Source organism: Sciurus carolinensis, chromosome 18 (assembly GCF_902686445.1).
Source record: "Sciurus carolinensis chromosome 18, mSciCar1.2, whole genome shotgun sequence".
Lineage (NCBI taxonomy): Eukaryota > Metazoa > Chordata > Mammalia > Rodentia > Sciuridae > Sciurus > Sciurus carolinensis.
Window position 1 is genome coordinate 37948314 of NC_062230.1, and position 17908 is coordinate 37966221.

Consider the following 17908-nt stretch of genomic DNA (forward strand, 5'->3'; position numbering starts at 1 on the left):
GGTAGATCATGGCAGGAATTTTTAAAGGACTAGAACCAGTGTATGTGTTGACCATAGTGGAATTAAATTAGAAATCAACAAAAGAAACTTGGAAATTCACAGGTATGTGAAAATAATCACTCTTCTAAATTACAATGGGCTCAAGAAGAAGCCACTGAAGAAATCAGGAAATACTCTGAGATGAACTGAAAGTGGGGCACATCACACCAAAACTTACAGGCTGAAGCTAATGCAGTTCTCAGAGAGAAATCCATAGTTGTAAGTGGCCACACCATGAAGGCAAACCTCAAATCAACAGGCTCACATTGTAAGACACCGGAACAGAGAAGGCAAATTAAACTCAAATAAACAGAAGAAAGGGAATAATGAAAATACAGTGGGAATTAATGAAATACAAAAGAGAAAAATCAGTAAAACTGACAGACTTTTTAGCTAGATGGAACAAGAAAAAGATAGACTCAAATTATTAGAATCAGAAATGAAAGAAAAGACATTTCTATTGGCTCCACAGAAATAAAAATGAACATGTTCCTAGGAAGACACAAACTACCAAAACAAACTCAAAAAGAAATATAAAACATGAACGGACCTGTAACAAGTGACAAGACTGAAGTAATATTAAAAAGTAAATACCCGTCAAGGTTCAGACCCAGATGGCCTTAACACTGACTTCCAAAAAACACATAAATAATTAATACCAATTCTTCACAAACTTTTCCAAAAATGAGAAGGAACACTTCCAAAGTGATTCAATGAGGCCAGCAATACACTGATACCAAATGCAAAGACACAAGAAGAAAAGAAAACTGGAATACGGATACAAAAATTCTCAAGAAAACACTAGCATACTGGGTCCGGCAACATATAAAAAGAAATACATACCATGGCCATGGTGGATTAATCCCAGAGATTCCATTAATTCAACATCCAAATTAATGTAATATATCACATCAATAAGAAACATGCTACCAATTAAAAAATGCACAATTATCTCAAGTGACATAGAGAAAGCATTTGATAAAATCCAACATACTGATGTGAAAGAAAACACAGTAAACTGGGCATGGTGGTGCAATTCCAGCAACTCAGGAGGCTGAGGCAGAAGGATCGAAAACTGGAGGCCAGCCTTGGCAGCTTAGCAAGACCCTGTCTCAAATAATAAAAAGGGCTGGGATGTAGCTCAGTGGTGAAGTGCCCCTGGGTTCAGGCTCCAGTAACAAAAAGAAAACAAAACAACAACAACAAAAAAAAAAAAAAACAATACTCATTAAACCAGGACAGAACAGAACTTCCTCCACTGGATAAGGAACATTTACCAAAGACCCAGAGTCAAAAGTCCAAGCGTAGCCCAGCAGCAGAGCCCTTGCCTAACAAGTACAAGGCCCCGGGTTCAATCCCCAGTATCTTAAAAAAGAAGAAGAAGAATTCTATGTGGTACTGGCACAAGGATGGACAAACAGATCAATGGAGTAAAACTGAGCCCAGAAATAAACCCACACATCTATAGTCAACTGATTTTCAACACATGCATCAAGATGATCCAGTGAGGGAGGAAAGAATCATCTGCTGGTCAGAGTGTGGCTCAGTGGCAGAGCATTTGCCTAGAGTGTGCGAGGCACTGGATTCGATCCTTAGCACTGCATAAAAATATACTAATAAAATAAAGGCATGCTGTCCAGAGAGAACTACAAAATAAAATTTATTAAAAAGAAAAGAATCATCCGTTGCATAAACAACCCTGGGACAAAGTAGGCACCACCGTGGCATCTGGTTGTGGTCCCAGGTATCTGGGAGGCTAGGCCAGGAGGACCACTTGAGAGCAGGTGTTCATGGTCAGCCCAGGGACACTAATGTTCACAGCAGGGCTACGCGTAATAAATAAGCCCAAATGTCCATTAATCACTACGCTAAATGTGGCATACCCAGACAGCAGAATATCATTTGATAATAAAATAATAAAGTGCTGATAGGTGAACCTTAAAAACCTCATGGTAAAATGAAAGACTGGGAGCTCAAGGTGGGCGTGAGCAGGGAGTGACTGCTAGGGTTGAGGGGTTTCCTTTTCTCTGGGTTATTGAAAAATGTCCTAAAATTAGACCATGGTGTGAGCTGCTCAGCTCTGTGAATACCCTAGAAATGTGTGAATTTTCTGGTAAGTGAAATATCTCAATAAAGGGGTAAAAACAGCATTTGTGTTTCAGAAACAATGGGGGGAAATTTCAACAGTTAGGAGTTACTGCTAATTTTGTTGGGAGTGGCAGTGGTATTATGGGATGGGTTTTACAAGTCCTCGTTTGCTTAAGACATAAAATGTTCCTCAGAAAGACCTACAATGTGGAGACCGCCACAGATCTGCTGGTGCTTCCTCTCTCCTCCAATCTCCAAGGGGCAGCCAGGGGCCAAATATCCTGAGCAGGAGTTACCCCCAACCCACAGAGATAAGGGCCAGGCAAGGCCCAGAAAATTAAGAACCCTTTGGGTTGCCCCATGGGAAGAGGGCCCACGAAAAGAGAAAGGCTCTTCCTTGTCGGGGCTCTGTTCTCCTGCGTACGCACGCCCAGCCCGGACCCTAGCATGCCGACATGCCCTCGGCTTCTATTCTAGGGAAAAGGACAGCAAGAGAACCCTGGGAGGAAGGGTCAAGGTCTTTTCTCGACCAGAGCCTCTGCCCAGGGACCTCAGGGCTTCAGTGGAGCTAGAAAGCTGTCCTTCCCGAAGGCGGACTGTGGCATGCGCATGTGGTCCTGGTGCAGCACTGCAGCCTCGATACCTAACACGTTCTCCTTCTCTTTCATCCTCTCTGGCTTTTAGAACGCTGGGCCTGCTGTGCACACCTGTAATCCCAGCAGCTCAGGAGGCTGAGTCAGGAGGATCCCGAGTTCAAAGCCAGCCTCAGCAATTTATCAAGGCATTAAGCAACTCAGTGAGACCCTGTCTCTAATAGTACCTGTACACGTGCGCGTACACACACACACACACACACACACACACACACACACAATGGAGTCTTATTCAGCCATAAAGAAAAAGAAAAATGAAATTATGTCATTTGCAGAAAAATGGAAGGAACTAGAGAACGTCATGTTAAGTGAAATAAGCCAAACTCAGCAGACCCAGGTAGTGGAAGCTGGGGAGGAAAAAGAAAAAGAAAGGTGCTGGTGGTGTGGGGATCCCATGGAAATCAAAGGGAGATCAGTAGAGAAAAGGGACCAGGCGGAGGGCAGAGGGAGGGGAAAAGGAAAAAGCAGGAATGATATTGGCTAAATTCTATCACTATATTGTGTGCATGTACAAATAGGTGGATGTGGGAAGCCATCCTACCTAGCAGTTTCAGACGGGGTTGAGCCTCATGACGCAGAGGCCCGACTGCCTGGAACTGACAGACAAGGGAGTCTGTCCCAGATTGCCGGGGGCATGTGGAGCTGTGGCCGTGGTTCCCTGCCTGCTTCTGAGATAGTCCCCCTAAGAAAATGGCTCCCCTAACTCCATCCCACCCTGTCCATCACAGAAGAAGCCCCTCCTGGTCTTGGTCCCCTTTACTGTGTGACTATAAGATAAAGGAGAGTTGGGCCACTTCATGTTGTTAGAGGCCAGAGCTGGTGTGGCCCGACCCATCATGCCCCTCTCATTTAAAAAGAGTATTGGCTCTTGTGTGTTTATTGAGTAGATAAGTTTATGGGTAATTGATTGGTTTATAGCCACCACCGTCCTCCGGCAGTTAACCCTTTTCTTATCCACACAGGTTGTGGCTGAGACACTTCTACAGGTAACAACAAATCCTACCAATGTATATAACCACAATGCACCAGAAAAAATATGTGTGTGTGTGTGTGTGTGTGTATATATATATATATATATATATATATGCAGAAAGTGGGGCTTGGGATTTAGCTTAGTGGTAAAGTGTCCCTGGGCTCAATCTCCAGTATCCCCCCGCCACAAAAAAATCATAATGCTGGCTCAGGCTAGAGCCCAGTACAAAAGCCTTAAGGGGCCCAATAAGGGGGTCCAAGGCAAATACCACCCCAGACAGTCAGCTAGCTAGCCACATCCAGAGCTGTGGGAAATTGGAATGCTAACATTACCTCCCAGGGAGACTTTTTTTCATCACCAGGGATTGAACCCAGGCCTCGCACATGCAGAGTACATGTTCCGCCACCGAGCCGCATCCCAGTGCCTTCACAGCACCTTGGGAACTTTGGGAAGGTCAACACTATTGCCGAGTGTTCATTTTGTTATGGTTTGTGTGTGAGGTTTCCCCCCTCGGAACCACAGAAAGCTCCTGTGTTCCTGCAAGAAGTCAGAGGTGAAAAGAGAGCCGTAACCTCATCCATCCATCCTAGTTTGAATGAACTGACTAGGCAGGTGAGGCGTGGCTGGAGGCAGTGGTCACTGGGGCCTTGCCCTGGAAGGGTGCATCTTCCCTGTGGCTCCTTCCCCTCTATTTCCTTGCTGCCATTAGGGGAGCAGCTTCCCTCCGCCACGCCCTCCCCCTGTGATGGGCTGCCTCACCTTGGGCCCAGAGCAATGGAGTTGACCATCTATGGATTGAGCCCTCTGAAATCATGAACCAAAATAAACATTTCCTCCTCTGTGTTGTCCTTGGTTATTTTTGGTCACAGGGACGCAAAACTGACTAAAACCATGAGTATTAGGCCCTGATTCTCTAAAACTCCAATGTATCTTCAACACATTTAAGCAAGGATATGAAATACTTGACAACCAGTTGAAGCGTAAACGCATTTTAATCTGTGTGACACGCAGCAGGTGCCCTGATCATTGGAGAACAGAACAGGAAGGGAGTTCTGAAATAACAGGTGGGACCCACAACTTTACGGAAGCAGGGTTAGACAGAACAGTCTTAATAATAGCGCGCAGCATCCTTCATTTTTCCTGTGATGCTGGCCACCAGGGATTATCATTACAGATGAAAAACCAAGGCCTCAATCAGGCAGGCAGGGGCCTCTCAAGCTGCTTCACCTCCAACAGGTAGAAACCCAGTTAGGGAGGAACCTGGAATATGCAGTTCTGGAAAGGCTCACTAGAGGGAGCTGGTGCACCGTCACCAAAGGATAAACGGTTTCCTCTGCAACTAGCTGGAGCTTAGAGACCAGACACCAGGCTGAGATGGGAGCCTCCCTTTTTGTTTTTGATATATTTTTTCCTTGGTCCTTTTTTTTGGATTGAACCCAGGGTGCTCTACCACTAAGTCATATCCCCAATCTTTGTTATTCTTTCCTTTGAGACAGGGTCTCACTAAATAGCTCTTGGGCTGGCCTGAACTCATGATCCTCCTACCTCAGGCTCCTGAGTTACTGGGATTACAGACATGCACCACTTATAATACAGAAGTCTCATCTGACATTGTCTGGAGGAAACACGGAGTGCTGCTGGTACCTGCTAGGCAGAGGCCAGGGGTGCTGCCCGACATTCTGCAATACACAGGACACAAGCCACAGGGAATTACTCAGCCCAGATGTCAACAATGCTGAGAAGCCTTGCAATCTAATTCTTAATAACGACTTGCACCAAATCTGGTGGTGTTGACCAATGGTGCCCATCCTTGGGCCATGCCTGTGGATCTCCCAGTTCTCTAGCTGCCAAGAGGCCCCTGCCCCCATGGAGTCTGCCCTTGTTTCTCAGACACTATGTGCTCTGTTTGGGGTGGGTGCTGAGACCAACAGGCTTCTGATTCCCCATTCTTGGCCTGTGCCTCTTGGGAGTGCCCAGTAAGAGCAGCAGAGGACATTGGCACAATCAGCCCAGAGAAAGGGGGTGCCGAGGTGCATCCAGGCAGCCTATGGCACTGACACAGTGTTTGGTTTGCCAACCTCACTGGCTGGTGGGCACAGATACTTAGCTAAGCAGCTTGCTCCATTCTAGAACCAGCTACCATGGCAACCCCCCTTCAATGGGTCACTGTGGTAACCCCAGGCAACACTTTCTAAGGGCAGGGACATTCCTTATCTGTACAAACAGACCTCTAAGGGCTACACGGCCAGGTCCAAACATGTTCACGAGCCCTTTCATGAGCTCAGCAGGTGACCCTGTTCAGTGCTCAGGACACTCAAGGGCTCCAGAAGCTTCATCCATCAAGGCAGGCCAAGGGGGCAGGCTGCTTTGTGGGCCTGGCACCTCAGACACTGTGTCTACCTGCCTGTGAGCCCCTCGGCCGCACTCTGCAGTCTTGTCTCTAGGAGCACGTTTTTCTTTTTGCCACGAGTCTCACTATGTTGCCCAGACTGGTCTTGAATTCGTTGGCTCAAGTGCTCCTCCTGCATCAACTGCTGAGTGCTGGGACTCCGGGCATGTGTACCGCACTAGCCAGCGCTGGGCTAGAGCCTGAGAGCCGGCTGTTGGTTCAGCCTCACCAGCTCTGCCCCATTCCTGTTTGCGTGGGATATCTGCTTCCATAAAACGTCAACCTCTTAGTGTCTTGGAATCGAAAGCATGTCTCTTTTAGACAGCATGTGATTAGATCATGGGGCTTTTAAAGTGAATCCTGCCAATTCGCTTTTCATGTGTGAAGAAAACACACAACGATATTAAAGTGTGTGACCCAGTGGCACTCGGTACATACAGGAGGTGTGTGATCATCACCTCTGCTGCCTAGTCCCAGGACATTTCGTTCCCCTGAAAGGAAATCCTGTCTCCATTAGCAAGCCACTCCCTGCCCTTTCCGACAGGGCTCACTTTCTGCCTGCGGACTTGCCTCTCCTGGTCATTTCGTGTAACTGGAATCACACAGCTTGGGGCCTCTGTGCTAGCCCCCTCTGCTCAGTGCATGGCCTGTGGTTCCTCCCTGTACTGTCCTGCCTCTCTTACCCCATGGCCTGGCCTTGGCCAGACTGGGCTCCTCCTCCCCCCAGAAACGCAGAGCTCAGGTCCTCATATCCCACAGGGCTCTGGGGCTGGCTGACTTGCTGAGACTTCAGTCCACTTCTTTCAATCAAATCTCAATAAACAGGCTGGGTCCCTAGAATATGTCGAAATCCCTGTTAACCACTTCCTGGCACTCTCATTTAGTGTGACTTCTCGCTACAACCTGGGAGGAGGAAACCGTTACTGACTATTACCGACCACTACCAGCCCCACCCTCTCTGTCTGGCAAGAGGCTGTGCTGCCCGCTGCTCTCATACCCGCACTGCCTGGGTTTCCACTGGCTTCTCTGTTTTGTAACACTAACCTCAAGTAGGTTACATAGCCACCCCGTGCCAACATCTTCACATCTGAAAACTAGACTACCTGCCTCCTGGAGTTCCTACAAAACTCAAAGGAGCTATCCCAAGCACAGCATTTAGTCCCCTGGCACATGGTGACTGCTCAGCCCTGGGGAGGGAGCAAAGAGAAGGGACGGTGGGGAAGAAAATGAGGGGTTTAAAGCCCAAGAATATCAGGCTGGGCAGAGATGATGCTGAGGCTCTGGCCAGCTTTTCCCACTTACGAGAAGGGAGCTGTCTCTGTTTTCTCAACCACCTCTACAAACACCTGCACCAGAGTGTCTGCTTCCTGTGAACCCAGGTCAGGCCTGGTGGCCTCTGTGTGCACCTCTGTCTAGGCCTTCAGGGTGCACGTCCACTCCAGGCCCCTCTCCTTCCTTTTCCCCACTGTACTGCAGATATCAAACTCACCCCTGCTGGGCAAGCACTCCACCACTTGACTATACCCCCAGCCCTTTTTAAATTTCATCTTGAGATAGGCCTTGCTAAGTTGCTGAGACTGGCCTCAAACTTGAGATCCTCCTGCCTGTCTCCAGAGTCACTGGGATTACAGGTGTGTGCCACCAGGCCCGATTCAGACCCCTTTTCCAAGACTCAGGTGTCCTCCTGTAGTTCTGAGACACCACCCTGACTCCACATGTGGATGAGAAGGTCCTTCTCTGAATTCCCTGGGTGAGATGCTCACCTTCCTCTGGACCCAGCTAGGGGTGGTGACAGTTCCCTTCTTGTTGGCCTGGGTCTTTCTAACCAGCGAGGGCCCCAGACTATGTGCAAGCGTGGAGGTAGGGGCGCGTTGCTCTGGGAACTTGCTCACGTGGACCCCACGCCATGTTGGGCAGCTCCACAGCGGCAGGAAGGTGGGCGCTGTCTCCCCACGGGAGAGTCCCCAGGCTGGCTGCACTCAGTCGGGACTGGCTGCCCTGCCTCCCTCTCAGTCCACACTCCATCCCTGCTGCAAGTGTCCCAGGAATGAGGCGACGTTCCAGGTGCCTCTACCTCGTCCACCCACACGACGGCTCAGGAAGGCAGTGTGACGAGGGTCGCCACTTACAGACAGGAACCCTGGGGTACAGAGGCCCCAAAAAGGGCAGTGCCAGGAGCTTCCAGAAATGCCCTCCTTCGGGCTGTTTCCAACTTCAACTCTGGCGGATGCTGCTGCTCTGAAGACCGTGTCCAGCTCAGGTTTGAACAGCTCTTTCAGTTCTTTTGGGTACGTACCCCGGAGTGGGACTGCTGGGTCACAACGTCCAGCGGCAGCATGTGAGGGCTCATCCCTCTGCCACCCCAGTGATCCTTGGCACTGTCCCTTTCCTACCCCTGCTTGGACCACTGAACGCTAACTGCCTGCCAGGCAGGGTGGCAGGGTGCGCAGCAGCCTGAGGTCGGGCCTGCAGTCGGAGGACGCGCTGAACCCCAGCTCCGCCTGCACTGGCACCGGCTGCCAGACCTTCTGCAAGATGAGGAGCATTCCTGAGCATGAGCTTCTGCACCTGTGCAGTAGGGGTACCGCACCTTCACCAGGAAAGCTCACATAGACTTGTTTTGGGGGGTACCGGGGATTGAACTCAGGGACACTCAACCACTGAGCCACATCCCCAGCTGTTTTGTATTTTATGTAGAGACAGGATCTGGCTGAGTTGCTTAGTGCCTCGCCATTGCTGAGGCTGGCTTTGAACTCATGATCCTCCTGTCTCAACCTCCAGAGCCACTAGGATTATAAGCGTGCACCACCAACCCTGGCCACATAGACTTTTTAAAAAAATTTTTTTAATATTTTGTTTTAGTTGTAGGTGGACACAACATCTTTATTTTGCTTTTACGTGGTGCTGAGGATGGAGCCCAGGGCCTCAGGAGTGCTAGCCAAGCGTACTACCGCTGAGCCATGCCCCCGGCTCCCACAGACTTTGTTCACTTGGCTTTGTCTCCCTGACTGGGCCAAGTGCTCCTGCTTGAAGTGACTACCGTGGTACCTCCCTCGGGGTAGCTATTTTTTTTTTTTTTTTTTTGGCAAGGGGCTAAGGTTTGAGAGGCACATAACATTCAATTGGCTATTTTTTTAAAAAAAATTTTTTAGTTGTTGATGAACCTTTATTTCATTCATTCATTTTTATGTGGTGCTGAGAATCAAACCCAGTGCTTCACACGTGCTAGGCAAGTGCTCTACCCCTGAGCCACAACCCCAATCCACAATCAGCTATTTTAAAGTGAGTGATTTGATGGCATTCAGAACTCTGACAATGCTGTACATCCATCTTCTCTATCCAGTTCCAGAATGTTCTCATCCTCCTAAAGGAAACCCACCCACAAAGCAGTTACGCCCCCTCCCCCCTCCCCTAGCCTTGGAAACCACCACTCTGCTTTCTGTGCTGTGTGTTGGCCTATTCTGGATATTTTGTATCAATGAAATAATGCAACATGTGGCCCTTGTGTCTGGCTCCTTTCCTCAGTACTTGACAGGCTGCCATCCCCGGAGTTTTGATTCTGCTGAACTCCAAGATCTGGCTCTACCCTCTCTCTGTAAAGAGGTGCCCACCGTGAAGGAACAGGAGCCAGATGCCTGGGCGGAGCACACAGGGCCTGGGAGGCCTCTGCAGCTGGGGGATTACCTTTTCCATGGCTTCTTCATTGCCCTCCACCATCTTTCGGAGCTTGATCAGATGCCATAGGTCCTGGGCAGGCCGGTTGGTCCCCTGGCTGCCCTCCAGCAGCTGGGCCGTGGAGGGCAGGTCCTGCAGCACGGCCAGCTGACTCTCTATCTTGTCGATGCGGTTCACCACTTGGTCAAAGACGTTGCTGAGCCGCTTCACGGGGTGGATCACGGGCTGGGCATCTCCTTCCCTGGGCGTAAGCACAACCTGCGAGTTCTGGAGGAAGTCCTCATCCCCCGAGAGGACCTTCTTGAGCTCGGCCATTTGAATGTGCTCCAGAATGCCCTGGAGCAGGAGATGCAGGGCCTTGAAGTTCACCACCCCGCACTGTGGTATGGCAATGTCGGTCAGCTCCATGAACGTGAGTGAGAAGCTCATCCTGCTGGGTCAGCGGGGCTGGGGTTCTTGGAATCCTGGTGGACGAGTGGTGGCTTTCTGTGGTCCAAAGAGCTGCACAAACAGGTCTTCAGAGATTCAGGGAGGAATGGCCTCCGTCCTGGCCAGAAATCAGGTCAGAGTTTCTGGTTGCTAGGACACCAGAGAACGTGGTGGAGTGGGCATGCTTCCGAGAGCAGGAGCAGGTAGTGGAGCCACACCCAAGTAGGTGCTCGATGAATATTTAATGACTGCCTGAATATTGAACAGCAGCCTTTTATCCAGCCCTCTGTTTGTGTAAGGCTGGTGACCCTTTCCAGGAGGCATGCAGGGACGTGATGGAGAGGCAGCATGCACCTCAGAAGTCTCTAGGATCAGAAGACGGATTTCTTGGAGTCGGGAAGGCCCAGGTTTTAAGAAAAGAGAACCTAGAGAAAAGAGTCTGAAGAACTCAGCTGGTTTCTGGACAGGGCCAAAAGCACGCCCAGGTGCTTCAGTTTCTGGAAGGGGAGAGCAGGGAGGTGAGAGGACGTCATCTCTTCTGTCCTGCATGTCCCTGTCTTGCTGGGTGAAGACATCCTTTCTGAACACTGGTCTGCTCCCCACATGAGCTGGGGCTCACTGAGACCCCAGTTCTGAGATGGGTCTCAGCGCTGCTCTGAGTCTGAAGGCATTGCCAGAAGGCTGCGTAGGGCCCTGTTACTCAGGGCCTGCTGGGTCAGCTCTGGGTCACAACAGCAGCCTGCTTGTTCCAGTCTCCTAGGGAAGCCTGCAGGAAGTTCCTCCATTTAATGCCCCACTGCAAATTCACATTCCCCGTGCACAGCACACAAGATGGCCTGCTCAGGATTCCCACTGGCTCAGGGCCAACCTGGCCAGTTTCTGGGCAGAACACTCTGGAAAACAGAGTTTGACTTCCTGAAACTCTCCCCCAAACCACCTAACGTGGACTGGATCCTGGTAGGTCCTCCTAATACCCTGGACTAGTCAGTGTTCTCCAGAGACAGCAGCAACAGGACATACTCACACAGACGCACGAGAAGCGATGTGTCAGGGGAATGGTGAAGTTGGAGACTGAGAAGTCCCACTGCAGGCGGTGTGCACACTAGAGACCCCGGAGTGCTGGTAGCATGGCTCAGGCCAGGTCCACGGGCCTCAGAACCAGGGAAACCAATGGTGTAACTTTCAGGCCAAGGCCAACCATCTTGGGCGGGGCTCACACGGTCTGAAGTCCTCTCTCCTGCCTTTGGGCTCTGGGATGTGCTGGTGTCCAAGGTCAGGAGGGGAAGAGTATGACCAGCTTCTAAGACACACAGATGGGCACATTTGCCTTTTCCTGTTTTTGTTCTCTGTAGGCCCCTGGCTCTTCGGATGGTGCTCACCCACAGTAAGGGCAGGTCTTCCCCACCTAGTTGGCTCAGGCTCACCCGTTAGTCTCTGGAAGCACCCTCACAGGCACACCCGGAAGTAATGCCTTTTTGTAGTTACTCTTTAATCCAGGCAAGTTGACCCCTAAAACTGACCATCCTATGCCTTATTAACACTTCTAGGATCCCCACTGTGTTATAGGATTTAAAACTTCAAGTGCCACCTTGATATGTTTGGGCCACACAGGGCCCTTGAGTTCCCTTGCTCTTGATAGATACACCTCACCTGGCGGGAAAGGCTCCCACCTGGCTGGCTCCTCCAGCATCCAGACCAGACCCCCTGCTGGCCCTCACCTTGTGGGTGTCGCCTCCCTGCCAGGCCTCAGAAGCATTCAGACCAACCAATCACACCTCCTGCAGGATCCATGGGCACCTAACCCCTTCGTCACTGCAAAGCCCACTTCCCACGGGCCCTGCTGGCTCCCTCTGCTCCCCAGTGGATCCCCACTGGGGCCCTGCAGTGTCCTTCACATGACTGTAAGTATATGTGACTAATAAACCATGTCAGTCACACCTGTCCAGGGTCCGTGTTGGGTGTCTGGCTATCTCGCACTGTTGAGGACAGGTATCCCTCCCTCCACAACAGGTAGGTGGAGGTGAACAAAACACTCAGGGTGTTCTTCCTTGATGCAATGAGTCAATAGATGCGAATTTGTCCAACTACAGGTGGGCACCTGGTGGTTGTAGCTGAAGGGGACTGAGATGTGATTAAATTAAGGATCTTGAGATAGGAAGGACCCTGGACTGTCCAGCTGTCCAGAAAGTAAATGTGAAGGCTCCAGCCCTCCCGCCCACGACCCTGCTACCCCACATCCTCTCAGTAGACTTCTCTTCAGCAGAATTGGCACCTGCTGCATATGACGACGAATTCCAGCTGGTCCGGTGGGAAGGATCACACCCACCTCCGCCTGAGCACAAATGGTGCTGCCCGGAGTCTCCAAGTATCAAGGAGGAGATGCAGGGGCTCTCCTGACCTTCTGGAGTAGACACAGGGCTCGCTCACAGCCGCCGAGGGCTGGAGGCTTCCCACATTTCCACACGTTGTCCTTCTTGCAGTTTTCAGAGATTCTTGGATGTGCAGATTAATGCTTTTTTTTTTTTTTTCTTTTTTAATAACTTCAGTGGGGCTGGGGCTGTAGCTCAGTTGGTAGAGTGCCTGCCTGAAAGCATAAGGCCTTGGGTTCAGTCCCTGCACCGCAAAGAAAATAACTAAATAAAAAGTAACTTCGGGATGTTTTCAGTCATTATTTCTTTGGATATTTTTTTCTGCTCTTGTTTCTCCTTTCTTTTTGGCGCTCTCATTATGCATATGTTGGTGCACACAAGGTGTCCTGCTTTTCTCTAAGGATCCGTTCATTTAATTTCATTCTATTTTCTCTCTGTTCTTTGGGTTGCAAAATCCCGATCAGTCTAACTTCAGGCTTGCCAATTTTTTCTTCTACCACTTCACCCTTGCTTTATAGATGAGGAGCTAAAATTTTAAAAATTTATTTACTGAGGCTCATATAGTGGAGAAGTGGCAGGGCTAGGACTTGGACCCAAAGTCTCAGCTCTCACCCCACCAATCATTCTCTCAATCATCCTTCATTGCCTAAACATGTCTGGGGGTTGACTATGTGCCAGAAGTTGTTCTGGGGGCTAGAGGAAGTCAGAATACCTGCTCTCACCAAGGAGAGACACAGCAAATAGGTGAGAAGAGAAATAAGGCCCGCAGATGATTCTCCAGTTTCGTCCGCGTCCTGCGTGGGTGAGGAAAAGGGTTTCTGTCGACAGATGGGCTGACTGTAAATTAATCACTAAGAAACTTATTTAATAGAAAGAACCACAGGAGACAGTTATCTCTTATCTCTTTTCAATCAGGGGCATGCCGGATTGAGTCATGCTAATCTGGCTCTAATAATGGAAGAGCCCCCCCCCCCATCCTTTATTTATAGTTATACAGGTAAAAGGGGGACCAGGAGGACCTCCTTTTGTGAGGAACAGGATGGGGAGGAGTTAAGGAACCCTTTGCTCTAGTGGGTTATCCCAGTAGGACCTGCAACTTCCAGGCAAGAGCCCCTGCATGGATACCACAGACTCCAGGCGGTCTGGAACAATCTCTTCATGAGTGCCAGTTCCTGGGAGCCAGATTTCCACGACTGACAGCTCACCAAACCTGATCTTGCTAGTCACAGACGGCTCCCCACAGGCGATGGGAAGTGCTGTGAAGATCACCAAGTGGGTAAGGAGACTGACTGTGCGGCCACGCTCAGGGAGGCCCCTCTGTGGAGGGGACGCTTGGGTTGAGCCCTGAAGGGAGAGTGTTCCTGGAGCTCCTTCAGCGCAGAGACCGTTCTCTTGCTTTCTAGTTACTAGAACACAGCCCAGCACACAGTAGGTGCTCAGGAAATACTTACTAACTGGATGATAGCTCCAAAGGAGCTGTCAGCTCTTATGGGCCATATTAATGATAGAACTGTTACTAAATAGACTTCATCATTCATGTTTCTGTCAGAAAATTTTAGCATTTATTTATATTTGAAGATCTGGAAATGCCAAGGGTTGGCAAGTACATAAAAAGCAGACTGCTCATATGTTCTGGTGAAGTGTAAACTGGCAGAGCTTCTCTGGAAAACTTTTGGGTAGAGCCTACAAAATGGAATAAACACACCCCCTATGACCCAGCCACTGCACCCCTAGGTGGTTACCCACAGAAATAGCCACATATCATGTGCTAGAGTGTTTGCGGCAGACTGCTCCTAACAGCCTCAGATCCTCCCCCAGGAGCACCCAGATGCCTGGGAAAGACAACTGGGCATTCACATAACGGATTACTAGGCAGCAATGAAAACGCTCATTGACGTGACACGCCACAACAAGGGTGACCTCCACAGCTATGAAACTGGGCAGAAGCAGCCATATTCGAATGAGTTCTCACGCATGAATCCATTACTCTAAGAAGTACAAAGATGGAGAAAGCTAAGCTTCGGTGTGAGAAGTCAGGAGAGTGTTGTCCTCAGAAGACCTCGGGCTCGAGAGGGAGAATGAAGCAGAGTTGCTGGGGTATGGTCAGTCTGGAAATTCACCAAGCCACCACCCACACTTCCACTGCTCTTACGGAGTCTCAGGATCTGCTGCAACTCAGTTGCTGACCCCACAGTGCAGCTTCCCCTGGGGGTTGGGGGTTGCTGATCCGACTCTGGGGGGTTCCTTCCCTGTCCTGCCCTGGGTATGAAAGGAACTGGCCTGAGAGCAACAGGGCCTGTGTGCTGACTCACGCCTGTGCCTAGAGAGCAGCAGGGTGGTGAGGGGCAGGCAAGCCCGGGCGATGGTAGTAATGTTCTCACGTTCTTACCCGGCCCTCCCCAGAGGGTTAGGAGCCAGAGGCACACACTCACACAGGGTCTCTGTTGGCATGAAGAGAGGTGTACGGACAAAGTGCTCGGCTCAGTACTTGCCACAAAGTGCTCAAAATGAGCATTTGATTTTGTTTGAGGCTTTCAAGCTAATGATGCGTCAGCCTGATGGGGGTGGGTAAGGAGGAAGCAGAGAATTCGGGAGGGGAGAGATACCTGCCCAACTGCTCCATCTCTGCTGCAAGGGGCAGAAATGCGTTCAAAATGCCTTCAGTCGCCTAGGTTTTTCTATGTCAAAAATTTCACACTGCATGTGGCAATGGACTCCAACTCACAATAGCAGAGGAAAAAAAAAAAAAAACAGGCAAAACGAAACCTATTCTCAGGAGTTGGGTTAGTGACTCCTGGTGAGTGGAAGAGGAATTAAGGTTCAGCTCTGAGGCATCCCCCAAAAACTCATGTGTGGGGCAACCCGAGAATGTTTAGAGGTGGCAAGGCTGGGTTAGGAGAGCCTTAACTTAGCGTGCATTCATCCACTGAGAGGGGTTAACTGGTGGTGACGTAGGCAGGTGGGGTGTGGCTGCAGGAGGTGGTCGCTGGGGCTGCCTCAGTGTTGATATCTCACGTGTGGTGAGGGGAGTCTCTGCTTCCTGATCACCATGTCCGGAGCTCCTTTCCTCTGTCACCCTTCCACCACAATGTTCTGCCTCACTTGGGCACAGAGCAACGGAATTGGCCATCTACAGACTGAGACCTCTGAAACCATGAACCCCAAATAAACTTTTCCTCCTCTATGCTGTTCTTGTCACGTCTCTTGGTCACAACAAGGGGCCACAGAGGAAGGGTGGGGGGTCGGGTGTCAACAGGTTCTGTGTCCTGACCTGGTGCTGCCGCACCAGTGAGTGGGCTTTGTGAGGCTCACCAAACCGACACTGCGCGCCCTTTGCCCTGTAGAGTCTCAGTGTAAGACTCAGGCCTGATTTTAACTCTGGTCTGAAGGAGTAAACTAAGAAGGTACACATCACCCCTGGGGCTGTCATGCGAGGAAAGGCAAGGGAGGGGCCTGTGCGGCCAGCAGACGGCCCTCGTGTGGGAGGACAGGACCCTGCTTCTCCACTGCGGGGCTGCTTCTGCACAACCTAGCAGTAAACAGGCTCCAGTGCCTGGGATGGGGGAGGCCCTGCCGAGGTCAAGGGGTGTCTGTCCAATGGCACCAGGATGAGCTTCTGGGGGCAGGGCCACCGAGTGCCAAGGCACCTGTCACTAAAGGTGTACTGGGCCCTGGCGTCCTGCTGCCCCAGTTTCGGTAACAATCTGGACTAAAAATAAAAGGCAGCTGGCTTTGCAGCACGTGTGTGAGGACCGGGGGCAAGCCTAGGGTGTCGGGAGGAGGGCAAAGACGTGAGAAGAGCTGCGTTCCAGCATTTTCCAGGAAAAGGTAAGACAAGGAGATGCATTTTGAGGCTGAAACGATCCCTCTGGGACAGTTGTGGACTCCTGACCTCAGGTGTGCCCAGGGAGGATTCCAGAGCAAGTGACAGAAATAACACGGCCCTGTCTTTGTCAGGAGATGCTGGCCCTTCCTTCGTTATTGCACTGTGACCAGATTCTTCATGAATCGCTTTTGGTGTGGCCCTATTCCCCGCTTTCTGGTACCAGCTATACTATAACCTAACTCACATTCCCGTTCACCTGCTTAGAATGTGGAACGGGGACGTCTTTCAGTGTGTGGAGATATGTGCATCACCATGACCATCAGTTTAAAAAGATTTTATCACCCTAAAATGAAAGCCCGCGCCCCTTAGACTTACCCATGTCCCCTGAAGTCCCCGGCCCTAGGTAACCACTGACCTTTCTGTCTCTATTCTGGACAACTAATACAAATGGAATCAGATAACATATGGGCCTTTCTGACCGACTTCTTTCACTTGGCATGATGTTCTTGAAGGTCATCTGCAGTGTAGTCTGTATTGGTGCTTCGTTCCTTCTTACGGCTGGACAATATTCCATTGTGTGGATGGGATACATTTTGTTTAACCATTCATTAGGTGGTGATGGACATTTGGGTTGGTCAAAGAAAAGTAGAACTGCACAATAGTTCAAAAGTAAAAACACTTTATCCAGGAAGTATTACAACAGGGAAAAAGTGAAACAGGGTGAACTCTAAATACAAGAACAAGTGGTGATTTATAGCCAAGCAATGGGAAGGGGTGTCGTTGGCAGACTTGGCCGAGGGAACACTGTTTAGAGGGTAGGCGACTCTTAGCTAAACTAACCTCACAGGAATCTGCTGGGGACAGGCCAGGGCACTCAGATATCAGCTGGGGAGGGCGGGGTAAGGAATTTGGCTAGTGAGAGCGGGGTATGGGATTTACTTAGCAGGACTTTATATATATATATATTTTAGTTGTTGATGGACCTTTATTTTATTCATCTATTTATATGCAGTGCTGAGAATCAAACCTAGTTCCTCACACACGCTAGGCAAGCGCTCTACCACTGAGCCACAACCCCAGCCCTTAGCAGGATTCTTACTAAAATCTGGTAACACACAGACAGTTGCAGAAGTCCAAAGATTGAGGTCTAGCTGGGAAGAGGATTCAGAGGAGACTGACCAAAGTTTGCTCAAGGAGAGAATCTGTCATTTGCTTCCGCCTTTTGGCCACTATGAACATGATCACTTGTGCTGTGGCCTCTGTGCCAGGTTTCATGTGGATGCATGCTCTTGTTCCCAGGAGTGGAACTGCTGGACCATGTGGTGGCCGATAGCCTATGGAGGAACGCTGGCCTTGACCTGCACACACACTTCAATCATCTCAGGTGCTCCTGGAGTTCCACTAATGGCAGGTTGGAGGCCACAGGTCTGCCTTACAGGTGAGGGACCTGGGGCCCTGAGTACTCAC

General features: G+C 50.2%; 1 protein-coding gene across 6 annotated transcripts in view; it reads right to left on the reverse strand.

Moving 5' to 3' along the window:
- C18H16orf96 (chromosome 18 C16orf96 homolog) overlaps positions 1–10387 on the reverse strand; it is a 43090-nt gene extending 32703 nt beyond the window's left edge. For 4 of the 6 annotated variants that reach the window (XR_007106051.1, XM_047532930.1, XM_047532929.1 and 1 more), the window contains exon 1: positions 9827–10387. Coding sequence is in view for 5 of the 6 variants with exons in the window: in XM_047532930.1 (XP_047388886.1) it covers positions 9827–10246 (420 nt within the window). In the remaining variant the exon portion in view is untranslated. The remainder of the gene's footprint in view (positions 1–9826) is intronic. The other 2 variants (XM_047532931.1, XM_047532928.1) reach the window with 1 other exon arrangement.
- Positions 10388–17908: the final 7521 nt, after the last annotated feature.